At 53.2% G+C, this 27,454-nt stretch overlaps 3 protein-coding genes across 3 annotated transcripts; 1 reads left to right on the top strand and 2 right to left on the bottom strand.

The window, feature by feature from the left end:
- The first annotated feature begins 1,300 nt into the window (after positions 1 to 1,300).
- Positions 1,301 to 13,233, top strand: PRICKLE3 (prickle planar cell polarity protein 3). Its single transcript, XM_064278282.1, has 9 exons — positions 1,301 to 2,426; positions 3,790 to 3,875; positions 4,884 to 5,067; positions 7,653 to 7,766; positions 8,294 to 8,431; positions 10,181 to 10,384; positions 10,466 to 10,652; positions 11,452 to 11,748; positions 12,527 to 13,233. Exons 1-9 carry the CDS (start codon positions 2,205 to 2,207, stop codon positions 13,096 to 13,098), a joined length of 2,004 nt encoding a protein of 667 aa, XP_064134352.1. The 5' UTR covers positions 1,301 to 2,204; the 3' UTR covers positions 13,099 to 13,233.
- Positions 13,234 to 13,311: 78 nt separating this feature from the next.
- PLP2 (proteolipid protein 2) lies at positions 13,312 to 16,232 on the bottom strand. The gene is made up of 5 exons (XM_003417993.3): positions 16,123 to 16,232; positions 14,892 to 15,053; positions 14,695 to 14,790; positions 14,031 to 14,121; positions 13,312 to 13,729 (listed from the first exon to the last, which is right to left on the bottom strand). Exons 1-5 carry the CDS (start codon positions 16,216 to 16,218, stop codon positions 13,707 to 13,709), a joined length of 468 nt encoding a protein of 155 aa, XP_003418041.1. The 5' UTR covers positions 16,219 to 16,232; the 3' UTR covers positions 13,312 to 13,706.
- Positions 16,233 to 16,475: 243 nt separating this feature from the next.
- MAGIX (MAGI family member, X-linked) lies at positions 16,476 to 21,971 on the bottom strand. Its single transcript, XM_064278433.1, is given in 7 exon segments — positions 16,476 to 19,934; positions 19,936 to 20,024; positions 20,710 to 20,814; positions 20,817 to 20,877; positions 20,992 to 21,219; positions 21,306 to 21,388; positions 21,902 to 21,971. Coding segments are annotated over 7 exon segments (870 nt in total). The 3' UTR covers positions 16,476 to 19,700.
- Between the last annotated feature and the right edge of the window lie 5,483 nt (positions 21,972 to 27,454).

The following is a 27,454-nucleotide window of genomic DNA, read 5'->3' as shown; positions in this document are numbered from 1 at the left end:
CACACTTGGGGTGAGGTCATGGTCTAGATGGACAGGGGTTTAGAGTGGGGCATGGATGTTGGTTTCAGAAGGGGCAGACCCCCCAGTGGGGTGGTGAAAAATATATTTTAAAGCCAGCGGGCTCGGGCAGTAAGGGAGGAGGTGCGGGATGTGTTTTGTTGGGGGGGATGCCCCTAGTCAAGTCTAGGGATAATGCCCTGGGCAAGTCTGTGAGCAGGAGTAGCCTGGGGAGAGCTGACAGGTATGGGTTGGAGGGTGAAGGGTGGGATCTAGAGAGAGGCACCCCCACACCCTGTCCCACAACAGGACAGCTAGGAAATCAAAGGACACAGCCAATAGGTCTGTGGGGCCAGCCCACCCAATTCTCTTTCTCCTTCCCTCTTCCTCCCTCCCTCCACCCCTCACCCCCGAGTCTCGGGGGTGACTGGAGGCCCGGTCTGGAGCCCCTATCCTGCACCTTCTGCTGTGTCTGTGATATCGGTAGTGCCTGTGATCATGTGTTGCCATTTCGTCTGGCCGTGGCCCCTCCCTTCCCTCCAGACCCATACCTTTCCCCCTCCCCCACACCCTTCAGTATTGTTCTGAGACCCCTCCCCCAGAAAGAACAAATATGATTAATTCTCCTTCCCTAAATAAACTCCTCAACCACCTAGTCAAGCCGGCTCTGACTTCTCAGTGTGCCTTTTTTGATGGGGGACAAGGGAAGAGATGGGGGAGAGGAGGCAAGAAGAAGCTCTGCCTCTGACACACTAGACGCCTTTCCAGTTGCCCCACCATTTTAGGCCCCTCCCAGAATGTGATGCCAAGCCCCACCCTCTGCGAAGCCTCAATACCCATCTAAGTTATGCGCTGAGTAGCCCTGCCCACAGCCCCCATTCCTGGCCATCGAATCCGGTGTCTCAAGGGCTTGGTTCAAATTCTGGTACTTTAGCCCCGCCTCTTCCCGACCCCTATAGAGCCCTGCCCTCAAATCTCCAAGAGGTCCGAATAGGACACCCACACTTCACAGGGATACCTCACCCTACCCCTCTTCCGTATTCTTCAGACCCTACTATCTCTCTGCGAACCAAAGGCTCGGCAGTTCGAATCCGCCGGGCGTTCTTTGGAAACCCTATGCGGCAGTTCTACTCTGTCCTATAGGGTCGCTATGAGTCCGAATCGACTCGACAGCACTGGGTTTGGTTTTTGGTTTGGACTATCTCTCCATTTCCTTGCCTCCACCCCAGCTGGAAAACCGGGAGACCGACTAAGCAGCAAGGCTGGGAGGCGGGGCACCGGAGTGAGTCACTCGTTGATTACCTCATTCCTGTCACACTTCCCGACTCCTCCCTGGGGCAAGGAAGGGCGGGAAGTGACTGGACTATGTGTAATGGTGGGAGGAGGAGGGTCCGCGGCGCCATGATTAAAGATCCGGCTGACCACTGGCGCTCGCCGCCGTGCCTAAATAGAGACCGGTCCCGAGCGCCGGAGTTTTAACTTCGGCCCGGAAATCCCCTCCTCCCAGCCCGGAGGCACAGTAAAGCCTGAGAGCGCGGAGGAGGGACTCCCAGCTCTGGGACTAAACTCAGAGAACCGGATACTGGAGTGGGAAAAATGGGGGCAGTGAAGAGGAGTCTTTAAGATCTTCTCCGGACTTAGGGGGCATGACAGTTGAGGTTCTAAGGACAGGGAGAGGGCGGGGAAGAGGGCCTGGGAACTTGGCCGATGACATTAGCCCCTTCCCTATAATCTCAAATAATCTTGGTACTGGGAGGGGAATGAGAGCGGGGATATAAAACCTAGTTTTGTGATAAAGGCAAGGGAGCACCAATTGGGGCTGAGGATGGGGTTGGGGATCATTCTTGCAGCATTCACCTGGGGGAAAGAGACCCTCAGAACATCACCAATGGGGAGGAGGCCAAGAGGTGTCTTTAACCCATCACTCAGATCCCCCAAATAAACATTCACGATAAATCGACACGAAGTGTCAATATAAATACCCTAGTGCTCCACCCCTTCCAGTCAGGTCGCCGCCTCCAAGGCCCCCCCCGCCATCCGTACACACTCTACCGAGTTCTCAATCCTTAGAAAGCCCAGTGAGAAGACCCGCGGCACATTGAGGTTCTGGGGCCTGTGTCTTCTGATGCCCGGCTCTGGCCCGGGGCGGGAGGGAAGGGGGTTTTCAGGTATCGCACTCCTGGGCTGCGTGCCTCTCACCTTTAGGCATGGGGCGCCTTGGCTGGGGAGAGACAACAGGCCCGGGGGCGGGCCCTGCGAGGTGCGCTCCTCCCAAGCTGGTATCAAGTTTACGGAACCGAGCTGCCCGGCCGGACGCGCCGTGGCCTGACAGACGCGAGGATTCCATTAGCCTGACCTGGTCTGGCCTGACCCTACCCGGGCGCGCCATGTTCGTGCGTGGGTCCCGGAGGCGACGCTCCGGGCGCGCGGTGAGCGGTACTCAGGGCAGCGGTAGGGGCCGGGGTAAACTGAGGCCCAGGCAAGGGCGCAAGGGATAGGGATATCGAGGAGGTGTTCTATGAAGCGTCATTGGAACCCCCAACCCCAGGATTTCCAGACCCGAGGGGCTGGAGTTGCTCGAGGCGTGTGGGTGGAGGAACTTCTAGATCTGGTGGCCCATGCTCTCTAATCCCTTCTCCACTCACCTTTATCAGCACCCCTGAGAGCTGGTGTGCTCCCCACTTGAGTGAATTATGGGAGGGGATTCTGAGGGTCAAAAGATTGGGTCCTGTGGTCCTGGGCTGAGCAGGGATCTCCTGAGCTTCTGAGGGAAGAGGCTCCCTGTTCTTGGGGGAACATACACTGAAGAGTGGAGTCCTACTTTTTGGGGTGTCCGAATACTGAAGGTTTAGAGACTGGGATTTGAGGGAAGAGGGCTTCCTCCTGAGCGGGGAGCTTTTGACTTCATAGATAGGAGGGTCTCTGTTCCTTTGGAGGGGGTCTCTGACTGGGGAAGGGGGGGTCTGGGTTTGGTGGTACAGTGAAAGAGTGAATAGTCCTAGAATCTGAGGACTGAGGGCCAAGGCTTCTTGGGATGGAGGCTTTGAATGGAACGGGGGCCTCCAGAGGCCCCGGGGTGAGGGTTCCCAGTTCCTTGGTGATGAGTGGATGAAGCCAGGTTTTTGAAGAAGAGTTTCTGGCCAGAACAGGTAATTGGGGCTCCTGAGGGTGGCGCTGTGGTTAAGAGCTATGGCTGCTAACCAAAAGGTCGGCAGTTGGAATCCACCAGCCGCTCCTTGGAAACCCTATGGAGCAGTTCTACTGTGTCCTATAGGGTTGCTATGAGTCAGAACCCACTCGACGGCACCCAGTTTGGTTCTTTTGATTTTTGAGCTCCTGAAGGGACGGGCTGGTATCATGTGGGGATCCCAGGGAGGAGTGGGGTTCCAGACTCCTAAGTCGTGGAAATTGAGTGTTGCTGGCCTCATGGTTGGGGAGGGGCCATGGATGAGGCCTGGGAGGGGACATCCTGATTAGGGACTGTGCTCTGGTGGGGAGAGTACTCCGAATTCTGGGGCAGGTGTTTGAGGCCTAGAGGGGTCCGAAGCTGGATAAAAGGATCGTAGGTCGGCCTGGGGAAGAGAATTGCCTGAGAAATAGGCATACAGGGAGGTGGTCTCAGCTGCCCCGCCTCTGCCTCGGTCGTGTCCCCCTCCCCCCGCGCTCCGGGCGCTGTCCCAGCCTGCCCAGCGCTGCTCTGGTAGGACAGGCCCCAGCGTGTGGTCCGGGGCTCTTTAGTGGAGAGGCAGGTGTTGACTTCTCCCTCCCCGCGTCTGCCTCCGCCCACTACAGCCTCCAGAAACAGAGGACCCAGACCGTGGCCAGCCCTGCAACTCCTGCAGGGAGCAGTGCCCTGGCTTTCTGCTGCATGGCTGGAGGTAAGTGACCCCCTAGGCCCAGCCTTAGTCAGAGCTCAGCCCCTCAGGGAAACCCTCAGAGGCTTAGGCCACCCCCTAGACTTGAGCTCCGCTCAAGAAAGGAGCTCAGTTCAGGAAAGAGTCTAAAGCTCAAATTCAGATCTCGGACCCTGGCTTATTCTGGAGTCCTGTTACTAGGAGAGCCCCACCCCCTACTCCCCCTCCGCCTCCACCCCCTACTCCCCCTCCGCCTCCACCCCCTACTCCCCCTCCGCCTCCACCCCCTCCGCACCGCCCCCGGAAGTGTCTTCCCAAGATTCTGAGTCCTATCCCTAGGAAGATCCTCAGACTCAGGCTTAGAGCACCCCCCACCGACCTCCAGCCACACCTCTCCTTAGGTTCAGACCTCCTCTCCCAGACCCGGTGTCCTATCCTCCTACTGGAGTCCTGCACCCAAAAAGTCTGATGAAATACCACAGATAGAGCCCATAGACCCCAGACTCAGGGCCCTATCCACAGGCTCAAAGCCCTGCTCACAAGTTCAGAGCCTCATCACAGGCTACAGCCCCACCTCTAGGGAAAGTTCCCCACAATATTCTGAGCCAGTCCTGGGGAAGCCCCTAGATTTATAACTCCAGTCTCAGTCTCGCAGCCTGCGCTGCTCATTCTGCTGCCGGGGAGAGTCTGACCCAAGACCGGGAGCCCAAAGGTCAATGGATGCCCCTTAGGCCCCACAGCCCCACCCCTTCACATCCTGCCCTCAAGCTCACAGCCCTCCCAGAGTTCAGAGCCCTGCCCTCTGCTGGAAGCTAAGCCGCTCACAGCCTCTTAGCACAAGCCAGCCCATAGGCTCACAGCCAAGACCCCCCTCTCAGCCCCTTCCCCAGGTCCAGAGCCCTGTGCCGGCTCAGAACCCTGGATTGGTGATAATCCGCATGTACATGTCCTTCAGTTGGGCTCCCTTGGGCTGCAGAGGGATCCAGGTGGGAAACCCCGTTAGTAACTGACTCCCAACTCCAACTGCCTCAGAAAGATCTGCCAGCACTGCAAATGCCCGCGGGAGGAGCACGCGGTGCATGCGGTGCCTGTGGACCTGGAACGCATCATGTGTCGGCTAATTTCAGACTTCCGGCGCCACTCCATCTCTGACGACGACTCAGGCTGTGCCTCTGAGGAGTATGCGTGGGTGCCCCCGGGCCTCAAGCCTGAGCAGGTGACCAGGGACTGTCCACCCTCTCTCTTGTTCTCCAGTGGGTGGGTACACACACACACACACACACACACGCACACACACGCATGCGCTCAGGTGGGAACCTGTTATGCTGTTTCTGGGAAGTGCCACCTTCGTGGTCAAACTGAGGGTCCTTCTGACCCCTCTGTGATCTAGGGGTGGTCAGCTCCTCACACTTCACTGGAAACTCAGTGATCACTAGACCAGTTCCTCAGGGCGTGTTCATCGCACTTCTATTCTACCCCTTACCTCAGGCAGGAGTGGATTATCCAATAAGCAAGGTAAGCATGGGCTTACTTGTGCTTATTTACTAATCTGTAGTAAACAATTAGTAAGTAAGCACAAGTAAACCCGTGCTTACCTTGCTTATTGGATAATCTGCCCCTGACCTCAGGCTCTATCCTAGCACTTCATTCACCCCATCTCCACTGATTCCTTCATTCAACAAATATTTATTGAGCACCTACTGTGCATCAGACACTGTTCTAGGCATTGAGAACACAGCAGTGAACAAAACACAAAAAATATCTCTGCCTACATAGAAGATAGAGTCCAGAAGGGAACAACAGCTAATAAAGAAACCTGTAAATATATGTCAGATGGTGCAAGGGAAAGGAGGGGTGGGGCAAAAGAGAGACAAGAATATTAAATAGGGTGCCCAAGTTTGCCTCTCTGAGAACTTGATGTCTGAGCTTCCCCGCAGGAGGTGAGGAAGTGAACCATGAAGATACCTGGGGTATGAGCTATCTAGGCAAATAGAATAGCCAATGCCAGGTAAGAGTGTGCATGTATGAGGAACAGCGAGGAGACGAATGAGGCTGTAGCAGAGTGAGTGAGGGGGAAGAGTGGTTGCAAGTGAGGTCAGAGAGGTGATGAGAGCCATGGAGAGGACTTTGGCTTTTACTCAGAATGAGGGGTAAGCCACAAGAGGGTTGTGAGCAGAGGAGGGATGTGATCTGTCTTATGATTTAACAGGATCTTTCTGGCAGCTGAGTGTAAAATAGACTGTAGGGGCAAGAGTGGAAGTAGGGAGACCAATGAGGAGGAAGGAAGCTACTGTAATAGTCCAGGTGAATGATGATGGTGGTGGCAATGGAAGTAGTGAGAAGTGGTCAGATTCTGGAAATAGTTTGAAAGTAGAGCTAGAGGATTTGCTTGTGGCAGTCAGAGAGAGAGGAGTCAAAAGATGGCCCTAAGGATGGAGTTGCCATTAACTGATATGGGGAAAGCCAAGGCAGGAGCAAGTTTAAGGGATAAGACCTTAAGTTTAGTTTCAGGCATCTTGAGTTTGAGATGCTTGCTAGACATCTAAGTGGCAATGTTGACTGGAACTGAAGGGAGAGGACAGGGCTGGAAATATGCATTTGTGAGTCATTAGCAACAGATAGTATTTACACCCATGAGGTTGAATGCAATTCCCAAGAGAATAAGTATAGACAGAAAAACAAGGAGAGGACCAAGAACTGGGCCCTAGGAGCCTCCCACATTGAAGGGTCAGCTAGTTGAGAAGGAACCAAAAAAGAGACAGAGGAGGAGCAGCCAGTAAGGTAGGAAAACCAGGAACACGTGGTGTCCCAGGAGCCAAGGGAAGAAAGTATTTCCAGGAAGAGGGAGTAATCAGCTGTATCCAGGCAAGTCAGATGAGAACTGAGACCTGAACAATGACCTTGACAGACACAGAGGAGGGGGGTAGAAGCCTGAAGGGATTGGGGTCAAGAGAGAATGGGAGTCCTGGAACTTAGAACAAAGAGAATTTTCTTGTGCGGGGCTTCATCTACTAAGAAATGTAGATTATAATGTCCTCAACAAAAATCCTACAGTAAGTTCAATGTAGTTTCATTCACATAGCTTAACACACAAAATTGTACCTCAGTGAAAACCATGCTTTCAAGGAGCATGTAGGCATGGTTCTGAGGGTCCCACTGAATGCAGAAATTAACCATAGGTTTTTATGAAGTAATAGATGGGACCACATGCTCTTCCAACAATCCTCCCTAAATAGTGCTTCTGTCAGTAGGGCTTTGGAGAGGACTTGGGCAGCAGACAGTTTAAACTTGGACTATGAGTACTGTGTTTTGCTGATTAAGTGTAGATCCAGCCTCAAACTTTCTCTCCAGCTTGTACCCAAATTTAGTTACACAGTGAACATTCAAGTCAAAAGAGAAAGAATGAATAAGTTATGTCCAATGGACCTCAACAAATATATATATATATATATTTTTAATGCTTACAAATAGAACTTGCACTGATGTTTAAAGAGGAAGAGAGTGTGAGAAGAGAAGGTGGAGACAGCAAATACAGACAACTCTTTTGAGGAATTTATCTGTAAAGGGAAGGACAAAAATGGGGCAGCAGCTGGAGGGAGAAGTGGAGTCAAGATATGAAGGAACTCTAAGCATATTTGTGACCTGACAGAAATGATCTAACATGTAAGAAGAAAAGGTGAGGGAGTGAGTAGAAGTTTCCCTCTGATGACTTTTTCTCAGAGAAGTAGGGACCCACCATCAATTGCATCTCAACTCACCCATGGTCTCAATTGCTTTCTTCTATCCCCCATGCCCTCCCAGGTATACCAATTTTTCAGCTGCCTCCCAGAGGACAAGGTTCCCTATATCAACAGCTCTGGGGAGAAATATAGGATCAAACAGCTGCTACACCAGCTGCCACCACACGACAGTGAGGTAAGAAGACAGAGAGGAAATGCCATTAGGGAGCACAGCCTGGGCAAATGCAGGGCAGCTAGAAAGAAATGGGCAGGGTCTTAGGAGGAATAGGCGAGCTGATCTGAAATGAATTGAGGTGAATTGTCTGGACAGGCAGGGGCAATCAAGGGATACTCCTTGGCAAAACCACAGATGAGCCTTGAAGAAGTATTTAAATCCCAAACCCACTGCCATTGAGTAGATTCCAACTCATAGGGACTCCATAGGGTTTCCAAGGCTATAAATCTCTATGGAAGCAGACTACCACATCTTTCTCCTGAGGAGCTGCTGGTGGTTTCGAACGGCCAACCTTTCAGTTAGCAGTTGAGTGCTTTAACCACTGTGCCACCAAGGCTCCTTTGGAAGAAGTAAGTGGTGGCTATTTCAGGAAGGAGGCACCACCTAAACAAAGGCCTAGAAGTAGACTTTTTGAGAATGGATAAAATTCGGAAGAAGGTGGGGGCAGGCATCAAAGGAGGAGCCTGGAAGACCCCCACTCTCCCCAGGCACAATACTGCACAGCACTGGAAGAGGAGGAAAAGAAAGAGCTCAGGGCCTTCAGCCAGCAGCGGAAGCGAGAGAATCTGGGACGTGGCACCGTGCGCATCTTTCCAGTGACCATCACTGGGGCCATCTGTGAGGAGGTGAGCCATGAAGGGCCTAGGCAAGTGAGCAGTGCCTTTGCTCCAAGCCTTGGGGTGTAGAGTCCATCTCCCAGGCCCTCAGGATAGGAGGCCTGCCACTTAGGCCCTAGTTGTGTCTCTAGGGTATTCTCTGGTGGATGGAGTCTGCCCCCAAAGCCTCCTTTTGGGCAAGGACTGTCCCTAAGCACTCCTGATAGGTGGGGGCTTATTCTTCAGATCGCATTGTTGAGGTCTGTCTCTAAGGAGGCCCTACTAGGTAGTACCTTGTCTACGGTTTCCTCCCCCAATCCAGGCAATGACGTGGCCATGGACAATCTCTATGATCCTCCTATGGTTGGAACTTGCCCTTAAGAACTGACACACAGTGGCAGAACCTGTCTCTAGAGCCCCATCACCCACTGCCGTCAATTCCAACTCATAGCAACCCTATAGGACAGAGCAGAACTGCCCCATAGAGTTTCCAAGGAGTGCCTGGTGGATTCGAACTGCTGACCTCTTGGTTAGCAGCCGTAGCACTTAACCACTATGCCACCAGGGTTTCCCTATAGTGGGTGGAATTTGTCTCCAAGGTCCCCTCAGCGGGTGGGACCTGTCCTCAGATCCTACTGTTAGGTGAGGTCTGTCACCAAGGTCTTGGTCGGTGGAGACTGTCTCTATGGTCCCCCACAATGGGTAGGGCCTGTCTCAAAGTTACTTCCTGGAGCAGCCAGTCACAAAGGCCTGCAGATGGGTGTGAAATGTGAGTAAAAGTAATAGCGTGCCAGAACCTAACTTCAGGGGGATAATGACCAGGATCATCTCAAAGCTGATTCCCATGAGGTAGAGGTCAGACACATCTCCAACCTGTTTATTAATTCTGACACCAGCCATCCCTTCCACAGCATTTATTACTTCTCTTCTGGGTTTAATAATCCATTGCAATGCCACATAGAACTCACAGACCATACTTACAGTTAAATGGTTTATTAAGGAAGTAACAGGGTACAACTCAGGATCAGGATCAACAGGCTACAACTCAGGATCAGGAAGCATGTAGGCAAAGTCTCTCTTCTTCAGTGCAGGACAGCTCTCTCAGCTCCTCTCTGCTGTGCAGGCCTCCTCTCAGCCTTCTCATAACAGGTTCCTCTTGGCCCTGCCATCTGTCATCACTGACTCTGCTGCTGGGCCCCTTCTAGGCCTATCACTGTCTTCAGTGTTACAGCCTTGACCCATGTAACAGCTCTTTTAGGAGGTTCCTTGCCTCCTCTTTCTCTACTTTTCTCTCTTCTCTCTTTTTTCTTCCTTCTGTTTCTGTCTGCTTCCTGTCTGAAAAACCTCTGTGCGGATGGCTGCATACATGCACAAACTCCTTGTCAATTTCAAGGCACAGCCCTCCCACCAGGGCCACAAACTGACCAATTTCCTCTTAGTAGGCCACAGATGCTTCATCTGCACAGTGTATTGACCAATCCCTGCAAGGTGTATACCAATCACAGGGCAGACTACAGCCTAAGACCAGACAAAAAGCATCAAACCACAATTTGTTTACAGCTTACCAGGAAATATCAATCAAGGTGGACACAAATAACAAACCCTAAGGGGTAGAAAACTAGACAAAGGTAACTCCTCAAGGCTTAGGGGAAAAATCTCTCAAGATATTTTTCCAGAGAACCAAGACAAAAGGCCACGTAAAGGAACTCATTTCACCACAATGGGGAAGGCTCAAGTGTGGCATTCTTGGTAATGGTGACCGTGTCTGTCATTTGGCAGTGTGGGAAGCAGATTGGAGGTGGGGACATCGCAGTGTTTGCCAGCCGTGCAGGCCTGGGTGCCTGCTGGCACCCACAGTGCTTTGTGTGTACCACGTGCCGGGAGCTGCTTGTGGACCTCATCTACTTCTACCATGCTGGCAAGGTCTACTGTGGTCGCCACCATGCTGAATGCCTGCGCCCACGCTGCCAGGCCTGTGACGAGGTGCGTGCCTCCCTGCCCAGGGGTGGGGTGGAGGGGGTGGGGCAGACCCTTCTGACGGTCACAGATGGCCTGCACCCCCAGATCATCTTCTCCCCTGAGTGCACAGAGGCCGAAGGCCGGCACTGGCACATGGGTCACTTCTGCTGCTTTGAGTGTGAAGCATCACTAGGAGGGCAGCGCTATGTCATGCGTCAGAGCCGACCCCACTGCTGCACCTGCTACGAGGCCCGCCACGCGGAGTACTGTGATGGCTGTGGGGAGCATATCGGTGGGTGAACATGTAACTGGATAAAGGGATGGATGGATAGCTGGGCCACATCCCCACCCCAGCAGGATTTCTCCTATCCTCCAGGCCCCATTCTCATTATGCCCTATACTCTAAGTCTAGCCCCATAGGCCTAAACCCTTCACTGCAAGTCCCACCCCCAACATACTGCCTTATGCCATACTTTGTAAACCTCACCTACACCACACTAGGCCATGAGCTACACATCTAGGCTTACCTCCAGAATACCCTCTACTTCCCAGCCCCCACCCCCCAACCACATCCTACCCTCTAAGCCTATCTCCTGCTATCCTAAGCTATGTCTTGTTCTCTAAGACTCTTGCCAGCTAGGTTAGGTCCTACCTTCTAAGCCACACCCTACCCCAGACTCAGTCTTTTACTACCAAGACAACCCCTACCTTCTAAGCCCTGCTCCCCATCTAGGCCTCAGCCTTCAGGTCCAGCCTTCTACCCTCCTTCCACTTGAAGTTACCCTTTATGTCTAAGCCTGGCCCACATCTTAGAATCCAATGCTCGCCCGTACCCAGGGTTAGTCTTCTGGGAAGGGCACTCTGGGAAAGAAAGGGAGGAGAGAAAGTGAATGAGGAATCCTGGGTAAGGACCAAACCTTGGATTTTCTGACTTCTACCAAGAAAAGCCCTATTCCAGAGAGGTAAGGGGGATGTCCTGGGGCACACTCAGATTGATTCGCCCGCTTCCTCCTGCAAAAGAGGCCCCATTCGGGAGAGCGTGAGGGTGTACCTGGGAACTCTGCCTCAGTGTTCACCCTCTTGCCCTCCAGGCCTGGACCAGGGCCAAATGGCTTACGAGGGCCAGCACTGGCACGCCTCAGACCGATGCTTCTGCTGCAGTTGCTGCGGGCGGGCCCTTCTGGGCCTCCCCTTCCTGCCCCGCTGTGGGCTAATATTCTGCTCACGTGCCTGCAGCCTCCGGTCAGAGCCCACTGCTCCGGGGCCTGGCCGCCGCAGCTGGAGCGCAGGCACGGTCTCCACACCGCTCGCGGCCTCCACAGCCTCCTCTGCTGTCGAGGGGGCGTCGGAGACAGCAACCAAAGGCACCAGCACCAAGTCAGCGCCTGGTGAGCTTCTGGGGCTGCGTCCAGTCCCGGCCCACCTCAGCCCTGGACCCTCCCCTTGACTCCCCCAGACCTTTCACCAGCAGCATTCCTGGCCCGCCTCCACCTCAGGCCAGGCTCCATCTCTGTACCTTTCCAGGCCCAGTCTCCAGCCCAAACTATACCTGCTTCGTGAGCCCTAGTTCCACCCGCCTTCTGTACCGGGCCTGTCCTCTACCACAGTTTGTCCCTGCTTGAGCCCAAGTTCCTTCTCCTTTCTTCAACCATCCCTGTTCTATCACAAAACTTGTCTGCTCCAGCCTATGCCCCACCCCTCTTCATCTGAGGCCTCTCCCCTATACCCTGACCCAGCCCCATACATCGGTTCAGTCTTGCTCCTCCTCCCGCGTTTTTACTTCCAACCTCCTCTTCTCCACCCAGAGTCTGCTCCAGGCATTGTACTCCCCAGGACCCCCCCACCTGTCTGCTCTTTTTTGACCCCTTTCCTCACTTTCGGAAACCGAGGTGGCATAGTGGTTAAGTGCTACCGCTGCCAAGCAAAAGGTCGGCAGTTCGAATCCACCAGGCGCTCCTTGAAAACTCTATGGGGCAGCTCTACTCTGTCCTGTAGGGTCGCTAGGAGTCGCACTCGACCGCAGCGGGAGTTTTTTGTTTTTGTTTTATCCCCACTTTCCCAGTCCTGATGGGGGGGAAATGGAGAGAAGGCCCTTCCACAGGCCTCCCCGCGGAGGGCACCGGCGGAGGGCAGACACATGGAATCGCTCCGTCTCTCCCTTTCCAGCTGCAGGTCCTGAGGAGCCCACCCGTTTCCTGCGAGGGGCCCCCTACCGCCACTCCATGCCTGAGCTGGGGCTCCGAAGTGCCCCCGAGCCACCTCACCAGCCAGACCCGCGCCTGGAGGACAATGCGTTTGGGCGCCAGAGTGCCCCGCGCGTCAGCTTCCGCGACCCTCTGGTGTCTGAGGGAGGCCCGCGGAGGACCCTGAGTGCGCCCCCAGCCCAACGCCGCAGGCCACGCAGTCCGCCGCCCCGGACCTCCAGCCACCGCCGCCGTCAACACCACCACCATCACCGCCGCCTTCTGGTCAGACGTAGACACCATCAGTGTGACTTAGAACCGGGGTCGGACTCAGGATCTTGCTCCAGCTCACCCTCCAGCCCCAGTTCTGAGTCCTCAGAGGACGACGGCTTCTTCTTAGGGGAGCGCATCCCACTACCCCCGCACCTGTGCAGACCTGTGTCGGCTCAGGAATCTACAACTGAGACCGACAACTCCCCACCCCCACTGCCCCTCGGGGACCCACGCCCCTGGATTCCCCGCCAGGCCCGAGACAAGAACTGTATAGTGGCTTGAAATTGAGGCAGTCCTGGGTGAGGGGGTCCATTTTGAGTCAGTGCAGATGAGGACCCCCAGCATGACTCATAAGCCCCCTTCCTTCCTCCCTTGTGTTTGCATTATTGAAATAATAATTTAATATTTGTTGTAAAACAGGCCTGGCTTCTTTGCCTCCTTGCTCCAGACCACCCCCCAAATTTTCCCCCTCCTGATGCTTGAAATTTATCCACATTTGATCAAAGGATTAATTTATTCATTATCATATTTTCTCTAACCATCTTTTTTTATTTATCCCTCCATAGAAACCCCCCACCAAGGAGATCTGGAGTGGGTCACAATCTCGTGCCCTTCCCTACTCATTTTGTGACTTAGGTGGGGCATGTTCCAGGCAGAACTGATGTCTCCCTTTGGATACTGGAGAAGGAAAGGGGGAGGTAGCCACACCCATAAATGTGGCCACACCAAGAGGGTTGATTGACAGGCTGGAAGACAAATTCTCCCTATAAAGGCCCTTTTACCTCAATAGGGGACTGGGGGCTGGCTGGGAATGTTGTTGTGGGGGTGGGGAGGACTTATTAGATGGAGGCATTATTTGAAGGTTGCAGAGAGAAATTAGGAGAGTTCACCTACACCGGGCCATCTGCGGGGTCTGCAGGGTGAGGAAAAGAGAGAAAGCATTGGCTGGATCCATATGCCCATTTTACAGACAATCATACTGAAGCCTATGTGGGGGCAGTTCTACTCTGTCCTATAGGGTCGCTATGAGTCGGAATCGACTCGACGGCACTGGGGTTGGGGGGATGAAAGGACAAGCCTTGGGCCAAAGCTATAAGTACCAGTAAGGGACAGAGTTGGCATTCATGCCCTTGGGAGACCCCTTTCCCTTTCCTGCCCCCTCAGCACTCCCCTTCCTTTTCTACCTCCTCAGCACCCACCACACACACACTTACCAGTGGGGGCTGCTGTATGTCTTTGCTGCCGAAAGGGGAATGTGATGTAGGCATCATAGCCAAAGAGACACGTACTGATTAGGCCCAGTACCTGGGGGTGAGGGGAGAATGGGAGTGAGGGTAATTGGATGGATTAGGCTGGTCAGCCTACTCAGCCTCTTACCTCCTTGTATCCACCACCTCCAATCATTGCCCCATGTAGATGAATCAAGCCCCAGGTTAGGAAACCAGAGAGCCCCAGGAAAAGGCCTGGAGACTGAACGCTACCCCACTCTCCCTCCTCCTAGCACCTCTCAACACAGGGCAGCCACATCCTGGCCTTACATGCAGGGGGCATCATCCAAACTACATTTATTGACACAAAGTTCCAGGAGATGGTAGTCTAGTGTGTTGACAAAGGGGCCACCTGTTTGTACTTCCCACAAAAGTCCCTGTGTCAGACAAGGGATACTCCTTTACAGCAAAGGCTGATCTTAAGGAGCAGCCGGGAGTACACAAAACCAGGGCTTGAGTTAGACTTTTCTGTAGCATGGACTCTTGAGGCCCTGAGGACAAGCATGACTTGCCAAGGGTGACACACTTTCTACCAGAAGTAGAGGCAGAAATGGGCCCTAGAAATGTGAACCCCTCTCCCTGTGCCTTGGAGCTGCTGCCCCGCCTTTACCCCAGCGATGATTTTGGAGGCCTTTCCTTTCTCAACAAGGACAATAATGGAAGTGATCAGGAAGAGGATCGCAGCAATGAGTGCTCGGAAGAAATCCTGTGAGGAGAGAGAAGAGGGACATAAACGCCCAAAACACACTTGATAATCCCAGTTGCCTGGTGCCTCCCCAGCCTAGCCAAAGTCAGCCCCTTTCTCACACTCCAGGGCCAGTTGATGAACTGTATCTTGGTGTGCAGGTCACACATGTAGATGACAAAGAAGACAGCGGCCAGGATCATCTCAAACACAGGCAGGGAGGAGTAGTAAGCTTGGCCGTTTGCCGGGGCACTAAAGCAGATCAGAATCACCAGGCACAATATCTGGAGGAATGACACCAGAAACGGGCCTTGATAAACTTTCAGGGCTGAGGGGTCTCAAATTTAGAAGCCTTTCGGGGCTGAGAAGATGACAAATAATAAGAGCTAAACACTTAAATTGTGTGTTTACTGTGTTCTAAGCATTATTCTAAGAGCTTTACAAATATTAACTCACTTAATCATCACAATAACGTAATAAGTTGGGTAGTATTAGTACTACTATTAGTATTATCAGTATCTCTATTTTATAAATGAGGAAACTGAGGCACAGAGAGGTTAAGCGACTTGATCAGGTCACCCAGCTAGTTATGAGTAGAATTGGGTGTCTCAGCTTCTCCTTTTTTCTCTTTTAGGGCAGGGACGGATGAGGGGAGGGTCCTCGCTGTGAGGTGTTTTGTGAGCACTGCTGGCTCCAGCTTCAAGGCCCTGAAGGGTGGGGATATGCGGTTCCCCCAGCAACCCCTCTGGAAGCAGAGAGAGTGACACCCGAGGAACAGGGATCTGTTAAAAGGCACCGCACCCCTTTTACGAGTGACTCAAAGGCGGCGTCCACTTTGAGGGGGCGGGAAACCCAGACTCTCCAGTGGCCCGGAGAGCTAAAAGACCTCCTTCCGGGTCCTAGAAGGACGAGGAAAAACCGGCGGAAGGCAGGGCGCCTTCCCCCTGTGAAACTAGCGCGAGGGGCCCCACCCCAACAAGCCCCGCCCCTGGGCGCGCTGCCAGCCCGCCCGCCAGTGCCCAGGCCGCGCCACGCCCTGCCACTGGAGGCCACCACTTCCCAACCCCCCAGAACCCTTTGATGAGTCCATGCGGGCCCCCACCACACTGTCCCCTATATGCTCTCTTGGTCCCTCGCCTCATTCCGTGGGCCAGGAACTCCCGAACACCATTCCCAAACTCCAACAACTCGCCCTGCTCCCCTAGTTTTGGGTCTCCACCAGGAACCCACCCACCCACGCCCCACTGCAGAGCACCTCCGGCCACGTGCCTGCCTCACACAGGGCCGCAGGGCTCCGCGTGGTCCAGCCATCCCACCCCACGTTTGCCCACCAGCCTGGCCCAGGACGCTCACAATCTCAGCAAACAGGAGAATTCCCTTTCGGGTGCGTGAAAAGTTGGTACAGGCAATCCAACAGCCGGGTGCCGAGAGGCGCTCGGAGTCCGCCATGGCGTGAGCCGGAGTCCCTGGGGATATAGGGGATCTACTCGCTTGCTCGCAGTTTCGAGGACGCTGCACACCCAGCCGTGGTGTCGGCCGTCGGACCGGGAAGGGGGCCCAGGGGAGAAGGAGGGAGTGAATCACTGCGCGGAGCCGAAGCGGGCGGGGCCGGAGGGGGCCGGGCCAGGTGGCTGCCGCCCCGGAAGCCCCCTCGCCCCGCCCGGCACGGATATTCCCCGCTTTGCGCACAGGCCGTGGGGCACCCCATCTCTGAAGGGCTCCTGCCTTTGAGGCTTGGCAGTTCGAAGTACCAGGTGCGATAATCGCGAGACCCTTCGCCTTTTGTAGACAAATGCGCTGGAGGCTGCCTCAACTCAGAACGGTGGAATCTGACTTTGTGAGAGTGACTCAGTTTCTTTAGCTGTAAAAAACGATCAAGATTAAACCTGAAAGACTCGGGGCTAGGTACGTTTCCGGAATTTGGAATATTTCGAATTTGAGGAAGTTTCCCTGCTGCATATACAGTATACTATTTAACACTCTCAGGGGGTCAAGAGTTGCCCATTAAAAAAAAAAAAGGAAGCGAACACGTTTCTTTTTCCTCAAGGAAAGTTATGAACGTTCACAGTAAGTAAGGTAAGTAAGGCTCAAAGTTGTCCCTTGTTAGGCCAGGTCAGGTTTTGTAACCAAATGATGCTAAACTTGTGGGAAAACTGTCGGTTTCCAGAGCTTTTTGGACTTCAGAATTGCAGTTGAAAGATCGTGGAATGTGGGATAAACCTCTTCGAAGTGATGGGAGATGAAATGAGAGTGTGTAAAAGCTGAGAACATAGCCTGATTAGTATCAAACATTCAGTAAATGGCTGTGAACATTATTAATAGTGTCAGAGCCCATGGGACCCAGGATCTGATTCTCCGTTCTTAGATCTGCATATCTTTGCCATAAATTCTGGGTCTCAGTTTCCTGGTTCTTAGGGGAGGGGCTGTCAGCTGAGCCCTATCTAGATGAGGGATGGGGAAGGAGCACAGGTTTATTGCTGAAGGCTTGGCAAGATGAGGGCATGGCTCCTGGGGTGTGATAATGCTGGTGACATTTGCAGTGTGTTACTTTGATCAAGTAATTTCTCCTGGCCCAGCCTCAATTTCTGCATCTGACACTGCACTTGGTCAGGCAGAACAAGATTCCCTGAGATGTGCCTAGGGGCATGCTCTCCAGACTGGACTTTGGTTTCTCATTTGAGGTGGGGAAAATCATTGCTGGAAGGCCAAGACTGTTCAACCCAAGGGGCTTCCTGCTCTCACTCCCAATCCAGGGCCCCTCAAAGCCCAGGGTGCTGAGTGATTGGATGGTGGAAGGGATGAAACATATTTTTCCAGTGCTGAATGTGTGCTTCCTAATTCTGTGAGGACATACCTGAGTTTCTGGAACAGAACAAGCTTGGTGCTGCCTCAGGGCCTTTGCACTTGCTGTTCTCGTTGATGTCAATGCCCTTCCCTAGCTCTTCATACCTCTGTATTCTGGTCATTCAGGTCCCAGCTCAAATGTCATATATTAAAAGAGGCCGGAAACTCCCAATCATTACCTCCCCCAATATAACCTTCTTTTGCTATCTTCATATCTCTCATTTCTCTCTGAAATTATCTTTTATTTATTCATTTTCTTGTCTAACATCTATTTACCCGAACTACATCAGCTATGCAAGGGTAGAAATCTTTCTGATTTGTTCCCCCCGACTCTCCAGTGCCTATCACAGTGCAAGATATATAGTTGGGGCTCAATTAATACTTGTCAAATGCAGGTGAGATTAAGAGGACAGGTTTGGGAATCAGGCCTTGATTAAATCTCCCTTCAACCCCTCCCTCAAAGTATTTACACTCTCTAGGCCTCACTTGGAAACCCTGGTGGTGTAGTCGTTAAGTGCTATGGCTGCTAACCAAAGGGTGGGCAGCTCGAATCTGCCAGGCGCTCCTTGGAAACTCTACCGGGCAGTTCTACTCTGTTCTGTAGGGTTGCTATCTTCTCTCCTCTGCGAAATGAATGCATGAGAGTTGTTGAATAGATGTAAGGAGATGAAAAGAGATAGAGTAAAGCCTGTAGCAGGGATAAGACAAAGTAAATGGTGGCTGGGGTTACTATTATTAGTCTCCTGGGTGTGACTGTGTTTATTAATACTGGGGCTCTGGGGCCCTTTCCTGACTTTGGTAGAGCCACACCTCTGGCAGGCTGAATCAGGGGTAGCTGGAAGCCCCAACATGCTCCCCTATAATGTTTACAACACTAACCATCCCAGTGTTCACCTATTTATCCCCCAACTCCCAGCTCTCCCAGCCTGACTCTTCAGCTGCTCTCTCCTCACCAGTGCCACCCTGGACTCTCACACTCAGGGCCGTTTATTTCTCTTCCCCTTCTTCTCTCACAATAGGGGCGAGAGTTGCCTGTTCCAGGCCGACCACAGCTTCTTTCGTTGAGGGGATGGAACCAAGTGTTCAGGATGTGGTGACAGCAGAGGTGCTTGGTCATTTCTGGCCTCAGCCAGAGCGTGGATACTATGGTTGGAGTCCCGCTGGGCATGTAAGCCAAGGCTGTAGGGCTCTGTTCCCAGGGTAGAGGAGCCTCTGGGCCTCTCCTGGGACCGGAACGCCAAGTGGGTGGCGTGTGCACACAAGTTCAGTCCGCTGCAGTTTGTCACCATCTATGGAAGAGATGGGCGTGGCCCAAAGTTTTTAACAGCCTTTTTTAGCCCGGCCCGCCTGGGGTCGCTGACTCACACCTTCCAGTCTCCACCCCAAAGGGGGCTCCAGGGCCCCATCCCGTGCCCCTCCCCCCGCCGTGGCAGGCTACGTGCCAGCGAAAGCTGGCAGACGAGGCCGGAAGCGGGAGACCGCAGGCTCCTGGCGAAAGAAGCCACCCTGCTTCTAGCCATGCTATCTGGACGTTAGCTGACGGTCTAGACGATTCCAGGCGGGGGCTGCGGGTATACTGGTGCACTTCCGCCACAACAAGCCCACTTTTGCATTTTCCACCCCGCGCACTGTGAGCCCCGCGCACCTCAAAAAAAGTGAAATGTGTGAATGGACAGAGGAGCAGGAGTTGATGAAGAGAAAAGAAGTGTGGAGAGAGCATGCCCAGCTAGGGACAGGCAGCAACAAACACCCATCAGGAGGCATGAAACAAACAGCACGAGAAGAGTCTCATCTAGAAACCAGTCTGGCCCACCGCTCCTTTACAGGGTGGCCTGGGCAGCCCCACCCTGCTTAGAGCACCTGGCAAGTCCAGACTGGATAAAACTATTTTATTACTTCCTCCGTTCTGGACTCGAAGCGCAGGGCGGGCTGTCAGGAAGAGCCATACCACTAACGCCGCAAGGGGATGGCGGGCTGGTCGACTGCGCAGCAGGAGGGGCACCAGAGTAAGTGGGAGCTCTCCAGACCTTGCTAGTTTGCGGTGGGCGGGGCTGTACCAAGTGAGCACCAGGCCTTCGGATGTTCACTCAGTGCGTCTGCCTTGAGGCTGCTGTCTCCAAAGCAAGCTGCGAGCTCCTGGGGACCCCGAGGGCCCGCGAGAGCCGTTCCTCGCTGGGCACCAGCCAGGGTCCCGGGGAGCTGGGAGACTGGTCGTCGGGGTCTTCCGTGTGGCGCTCAGAAGGAGAAACCGCTGCAACGCTGACCGCCGCCTCTGAGCTAGGCTCTGGGAGGCCCTGGGTCCTGGCCGTCGTCCGGGAACCCTGGGTGCTGAAGTGGGGAAGCGCTGGCGCTGCAAGACCTCCTTACCTCCAGTTCCCTAGGATCCAGGCTGCGATCTAGGAATGGCAGGACTGCGGGTTAGACTGGGCGGTGGGGTGGGAGGCGGGGGGGGGGACCTTGGCTGAGGGCCACCAGATACTCCAAGGGCTGCGGGAGACAGAGATTCCCGCCCTTAGAGAAACCTCCCTAAAGGTTGGGACACCTTCTTTACTGAGACCTTTTCCCTCCTGGATCCAGGACACCCTCCTCAGGAATCATTTCCCACAACCCTCAAAGGAAATCAAACCCCAACCTTGACCTCGGAAACCCGAACCCCTTCCCTGTACGACTCCTGACCCTTTCTTCGCTCAGGCCTCCTTCGAGTCTCATCGCTCCTTTTCCTTATCAACTTCTCATCTTTTGGAACCAGACTCCCCTACCCTCTAGGACCCTATTCCCTCCCTGCTGAGACTACTATGCTTTGCCCTTCTCGATCTTTCCCTCTGAACACGCGTTTACCCCAGGCCCCTTCCCTCCTTTCCCCTCCCACTACCTCGAAAACTCCTCCCTGAAAAGCACAATTACTCCCATACTGGGACCCTGCCGCCCCGCCCCGGTTTTGAAAATACAACGACCTCTCCCAGCAGGCACCGACTGCTGACCCTCGCCACTGAGACCGCCAACCACTCCCCCACCCAGGACCCCAGTTCCTCCACTCTGCGACCCTCTTCTTCTCCACACAGATCCTTGACCCTCCTCCACTGGGACACCCCCCACCTCTTTTCTGGGGCCCTCTCAACCCCTCAGGCTTGCCGGGGTGGGTCTCAAAAGGCCTGCGGAGCACAAGACGTAGGCGGGGGCCACCAGAGCGGATCCGCTCTGCGACCTGGCCTGCGTGAGGCCGTGCGTGGACTCCCCGTTGATGTGGAGCACGAGGTCGCCGGCCTGCAAGGGCATGAGTCAAGGGGTGTTATAGGAAGGGCCAATGGAGGGCACCCTGACAAAGGGGGGGGTCCAGGATAGCATCCAGAGAAGAAAGGAGGGCGCCTTGGTGCTTACCTGCAAACGACCACAGAGCTGCGCCGGCCCATCCTCCAGCAGCCCGAGCACGGCCAGTGGCACGTCCCTGGCAACATCTCGACCGCCACTAAAAGTGAGGCCAAATCCCGCGGGACCGCGGATCAACTCCACACAGAACCCACCAGAGGTCTGGGGTGGTTTCGAAGCACAACGTGCGTCATCCTGGGTCGCTCTGGGCAGAGTTGTACTCCTACCCAGGGTCTCTGACTAACGATGCTACAGAAAGGACACGGGAGCACTTAGGTTGTCAGTGCCAAAGAAAGTGGCCTTGAATATGAGAACTGGGGTGATACCTGGCACTGGTGTCTGACAACAGGAGCTTGAGGCAGGCAACTGTCTGTGACCTCTATATCAGCAGAGTCCAGCCTGCTGACACCTGGGGATAGAAGAGACTGAGAGGAAGCAGTTGGGGGCACTCCATAGAAACTATCTAGGTTTCCCCTGCTAAATTAACATTGTATCCTCATCTATTTGAACTCAATATCCTAGCCTTGGAAACCCTGGTGGTGTAGTGGTTAAGTGCTACAAATGCTAACAACAGTTTGGCAGTTGGAATCCACCAGGCACTGCTCGGAAACTCTATGGGTAAGTTCTACCCTGTCTTATAGGGTTGCTATAAGTTGGAATCTACTGGACTACAACATTTTTGTTTTTTTTTCAATCTTAGTCTCCTGCGCTCAATTAACAATTTGGGCCCTGTCCCTCAAGTAATCCTCCTGGCTCCACCCACATGAATAGCTGTTCTGACCCTACCCTCTTTTTTTTTTTTTTAACAAGCCTAGCCCCAGTAGTCTGGGGCTTCTTTTATTTATGTATTTATTTATTGTGCTTTAGGCAAAAGTTTACAAATCAAGTCAGTCTCTCTTACAAAAAGCCATACACACCCCACCATGCACTCCTAGCTGCTCTCGCCTTAATAAGACAGCACATTCCTCCTCTCCACCCTGTATTCCCTGCATCCATTCAACCCGCTCCTGTCCCCCTCTTCCTTCCCATCTCTCCACCAGACAGGAGTCACCCACATAGCCTCATATGTCTACTTGAGCCACGAAGTTCACTCCTCACCAGCATCATTGTCTATCTTATAGTCCAGGCCAATGCCTGTCTGTAGAGTTGGTTTCGGGAATGGTTCCAATCTTGGGCTATCAAAGGGTCTAGGGACCATGACTGTCAGGATCCCTCTAATCTCAGTCAGACCATTAAGTCTGGTCTTTTAATGAGAATTTAAGATCTGCATCCCACTGTTCTCCTGCTCCATCACGGATTTTCTGTTGTGTTCCCTGTCAGGGCAGTCATCAGTTGTAGCCAGGCACCATCTAGTTCTTCGGGTCTCAGGCTGATGGAGTCTCTGGTTTACGTGGCCCTTTCTGTCTCTTGGGCTCATATTTACCTTGTGTCTTTGGTGTTCTTCATTTCCCTTTGCTCCAGGTGGGTGGAGACCAGTTGATGCATCTTAGATGACCTCTTGCTAGCGTTTAAGACCGCAGACGCATCTCACCAAAGTGGAATGCGGAAGGCTTTCTTAATACATTTTGTTGTGCCAATTGACCTAGATGTCCCCTGAAACCATGGTCCCCAGACCCACGTCCCTGCTACTCTGGCCTTTGAAGCTCTTGGTTGTATTCAGGCAACTTCTTTGCTTTTGGTTTAGTCCAGTTGTACTGACTATCCCTGTGTTATGTGTTGCCCTTCCCTTCACCTAAAAAAAAAATTTTTTTTGTCTACTATCTAGTTCCAAATATTAAATGATGCAGGAAGCATCAAAAGAAGATGGAAGGAATACACAGAGTCATTATACCAAAAAGAATTAGTCGATATTTAACCATTTCAAGAGGTGGCATATGATCAGGAACTGATGGTACTGAAGGAAGAAGTCCAAGCTCCTCTGAAGGCATTGGTGAAAAACAAGGCTCCAGGAACTGATAGAATATCAACTGAGATGTTTCAACAAACAGATGCAACGCTGGAGGTGCTCACTCGTCTATGCCAAGAAATATGGAAGACAGCTTCCTGGCCAACTGACTGGAAGAGATCCATATTTATGCCTATTCCCAAGAAAGGTGATCCAACCGAATGTATAGGGTCACTATGAGTCGGAATCGACTCTATGGCACTCGGTTTGATTTTGGTTCTGGTTATCATTAATATCACATGCAAGCAAAATTTTGCTGACAATCATTCAAAAATGGCTGCAGCCTATATCGACACAGAACTGCCAGAAATTCAGGCTGGTTTCAGAAGAGGACGTGGACCCAGGGATATCACTGCTGACGTCAGATGGATCCTGGCTGAAAGCAGAGAATACCAGAAGAATGTTTACCTGTGTTTTATTGACTATGCAAAGACATTCGACTGTGTGGATCATAACAAACTATGGATAACACTGCGAAGAATGGGAATTCCAGAACTCTTAATTGTGCTCATGAGGAACCTTTACATAGATCGAGGCAGTTGTTCAGACAGAACAAGGGGATACTGATTAGTTTAAAGTCAGGAAAGGTGTGTGTCAGAGTTGTATTCTTTCACCATACCTATTTAATCCGTATGCTGAATAAATAATCCGAGAAGCTGGACTATATGAAGAAGGACGGGGCATCAGGATTGGAGGAAGACTCATTAACAACCTGCGTTATGCAGATGACACAACCTTGCTGGCTGAAAGTGAAGAGGACTTGGAGCACTTACTAATGAAGATCAAAGACCACAGCCTTCAGTATGGATTGCACCTCAACATAAAGGAAACTAAAATCCTCACTACTGGACCAATGAGCAACATCATGATAAATGGAGAAAAGGTTGAAGTTGTCAAGGATTTCATTTTACTTGGATCCACAATCAACAGCCATGGAAGCAGCAGTCAAGAAATCAAAAGACGCATTGCATTGGGCACATCTGCTGCAAAGGACCTCTTCAAAGTGTTGAGGAGCAAAGACGTTACCTTGAAGACTAAGGTGCGCCTGACCCAAGCCATGGTATTTTCAATTGCATCATATGCATGTGAAAGCTGGACAATGAATAAGGAAGACCGAAGAAGAGTTGACGCCTTTGAATTGTGGTGTTGGCGAAGAATATTGAATATACAATGGACTGCCAAAAGAATGAACAAATCTGTCTTGGAAGAAGTGCGGCCAGAATGCTCCTTAGAGGCAAGGATGGCGAGACTGCGTCTCACATACTTTGGTCATGTTGTCAGGAGGGAGCAGTCCCTGGAGAAGGACATCATGCTTGGCAGAGTACAGGGTCAGCGGAAAAGAGGAAGACCCTCAACAAGGTGGATTGACACATTGGCTGCAACAATGAGCTCAAGCATAACAACGATTGTAAGGATGGCGCAGGATCGGGCAGTGTTTCCTTCTGTTGCGCATAGGGTCGCTATGAGTCGGAACCGACTCGTGGGCACCTAACAACAACTATCTAGTTAGTGAATATCCCTCTCCCTCCCTCACCACCCTCGTAACCATCAAAGAATGTTTTTTTCTGTGTTTAATCTAGAGTTCGTATAACAGTGGTCTTGTATATTTGTCCTTTCGCAATTTACTAATTTCACTCAATATAATGCCTTCCAGATTCCTCAATGTTATGAAATGTTTCACAGATTCATCATTGTCCTTCATCGATGGGTAGTATTCCATTGTGTGAATATACCATAATCTATTTATCTTTTTTTATTTATCCATTCATCCGTTGATGTGACCCCGCCCTCTTGACTAACATCCTGGTCCCAACCTCTCGCCCTCACTCTAATGACACCCAGGCCCCATCCCGTCAACTAACACCCTTAGATTCACCCTGGGGCGATAATACAAGACTCGGCTCAAAAACATTTCAGGCTCTGCCGCTAATTAGCCTTCTAAACGCCATCCTATTCTTGCCATTTCAAACCCCACCACCAATACGTTCAGACCCCACCCCCTTGACTAGCTGTCCAGGCCCTGCCTCTTGACTAACTGCCGCCCCAAGAACTGTCCAGGCTCCTCTTCCTCAAAAATAACATTCCAAGCCCCGCTGAGAGGGCTAAAGATCGAGCCCCAACCCTCAACTCGTTTTCCAGCTTTCACCTACTGGAATAACCCTCCTAGCGTCACCTCCTAAAGTAACATTCTAGGATAATCCCCAGGCTCCGCCCCCTCGAGTCACCCTTCGAACCCTGCCCCTTAAATTTACATCCCTTGTCCCCAGTCCCGGCTCTGCCACTCTAGAAGAGCCCTCTCTTCTCCGACCCCACCTCCTGGAAAGACCCCGCTCTGGGAACTCACCCTCCTTGTGGCGCAGGCGCAATGTGGCACCTGCCCTGCGTACCAGCGCCGCCACGTCGGCCGTAGCTCGGGTCGCCAGGGGGCGCGCGTCCAGCGGCGCCAGGAGCTGCCGGGCGCTGGGGCCCACCGACAGGGGAAGACCGCGGCCTCCGAGGGTGAGGGGAACAGGTCAGCACAGACCCTGAGCCTTGGCGAACACCCTAACTTGCAGATGTCCGAAGATCTAGAAGTGCCCCTCGAGATCCCCAGAGATGACCCGACCACTCTCTCGATAATATGGAGGTCACCGACTGCCCCTCAACGTCTCCGTGACCCCCGACCTTCCCGGGTATGTCTATGGACCCCCGCTCCCCCACAATATCCCTGGAGATAGCTATTTGACTGCAATATTCCCGGACATCTCCGACGGCCCTATGAATATCTCCGACTGCCCCCAACATACCCGGGACCTCGACTGCTCCCTAATAACCCGAGATTCCAAACTCTCCTCCACAATGTCTCTGGGGACCTTGATCCCCCCCCCCAGTCCCCAATATCCTGAAAGAGCACGGTCTGTCCTTCATACACCCTAGACCCTGGTTCACCATTCAGATATCCTAGGGAACTCGAGCTACCCCCATAAATTCCCTCAGAGGCCCCCTTCCCCAGGTAGCCCACATAACTCCACATTCCCTCTGCACACATCCCTAGGGGCCCCGAGCTACCCTCCCCCCGCCAATTCACAGCCGACCCTGATTGCCCAGTTGTCCCTAGTGACCCTGGGCAGCCACCCTCCCCCCGGCCATCTCCCCGGAGACTCCTGAAAGCCCCCGGGTCTGGGGCGCAGCCCGTCCGTGTGGGTGGGGGTGGATAGGGGGTCTTGCGCCCAGCCCCCCTCTGGGCGCCTTATACCGCCGCCGCTTGGGGCGCCAGAGCTGCTCTGTTTACAACCAGCAGGAAGGAAAAGGTGAGGAGCAGAGAGGCAGGTTGAGAGGTGTCAAGGGCCGTACCCCTTCCCTCGCTCCCCGGCTTCCCCACTCCCCGTACCTCCTCTGCTTCCCCTACGGTCCGCAGCGCCCCCTGCGCGTGCCTCCATGGCCAGGACTCGGCCAAGTGAACTAAGTCCCGGCAGCGACTCGGTTCGTGCGCTGGGGCGCGCTCACCTGGAGACCCGCCTAGGCCCAAACTCTGCTGAGGCTGGCTGGTCGGGTGCTGGCGCTCCGACCCGCGCAGCGACCTGCCTGGCAACTAGCACGGAGCCCTCTCTGTGCGAGCCAGCATGAGCGCTTGGCCTCGCTCTGCCTCAGGCACTGCCTGTTTTCTGAGGACCCGGAGCTGGGCTCCTCATTCCACTGAGAAGATGTTGCCATCCCACATATAGCAAGGGGGAGTTGAGGCCCGGAGAAGTTAAGGGCCCCGTCCAAGGCCCAACTTCTAAAAATGGGGGTGCAGAACTGGAACCCAAGCTTGCTAGGGAGTTCTGCAGCCCCCAGCAGAGCTTTGCACACAATAGGCACTCCGGAATTTTGCAATGAATCTTTGCCTAAAACAGTAGGGGCCTGGAAGGGTGTGGTGGGGCCTGGGAGGGTCCTGCCCTTGGAGCCTTTGGGGCCATGGGAAGGTTTGAATCCCTGAGCATTATGGGTTTGGGAGACTCAAAAATTGGGGAGGAGAGATAGGAGCCTGAACTTGAGGAGGTTTTGAAGGTTCTGGGTTGGATGGGCCACCAGCCAATGTGAAGGGAGAGATGAGGCCCCATCTAGGTCTCAAAAGTGGAGTCTGAGAAGGTAGGCCCCAAGGAGGAGCCTTTGGGCAGAGTACTACTGTAGTGGAAGGAAGAAGGGGGTTGCAGTGAGGGAAGGACCTGTGACTGTCACTTTGTGGAGAAGCTCAGAGAAGCCCAAGTCCCCACAGACAGCCAACAACAGAGGTAGCTTAACCCCAACACGCACTTGGTTCATGGCTGTTTCACTAAGACGTGTAGATACACACTCCTCATGCCCATTCTGGCTGGCTGGGCAATTTCTCTGATCCCCCTACAAGGCCCAGTGTTGTCATAGATAAAACAGGCTGAAAGATTGCTGCTTTTATTTCTCCCCCAGCCCCTGTCGTTCCCCTCTTTAACCTGACCTCTGCCTGAGGGAGGGGCCTACTGGACCTCCATCACTGCTCTGCCCTATCCACCCATCCATGTGCCTTCAGCCACT

This window comes from Loxodonta africana, chromosome X, assembly GCF_030014295.1.
Source record: "Loxodonta africana isolate mLoxAfr1 chromosome X, mLoxAfr1.hap2, whole genome shotgun sequence".
NCBI lineage: Eukaryota > Metazoa > Chordata > Mammalia > Proboscidea > Elephantidae > Loxodonta > Loxodonta africana.
This window is presented reverse-complemented; position numbering and strand designations above follow the sequence as displayed.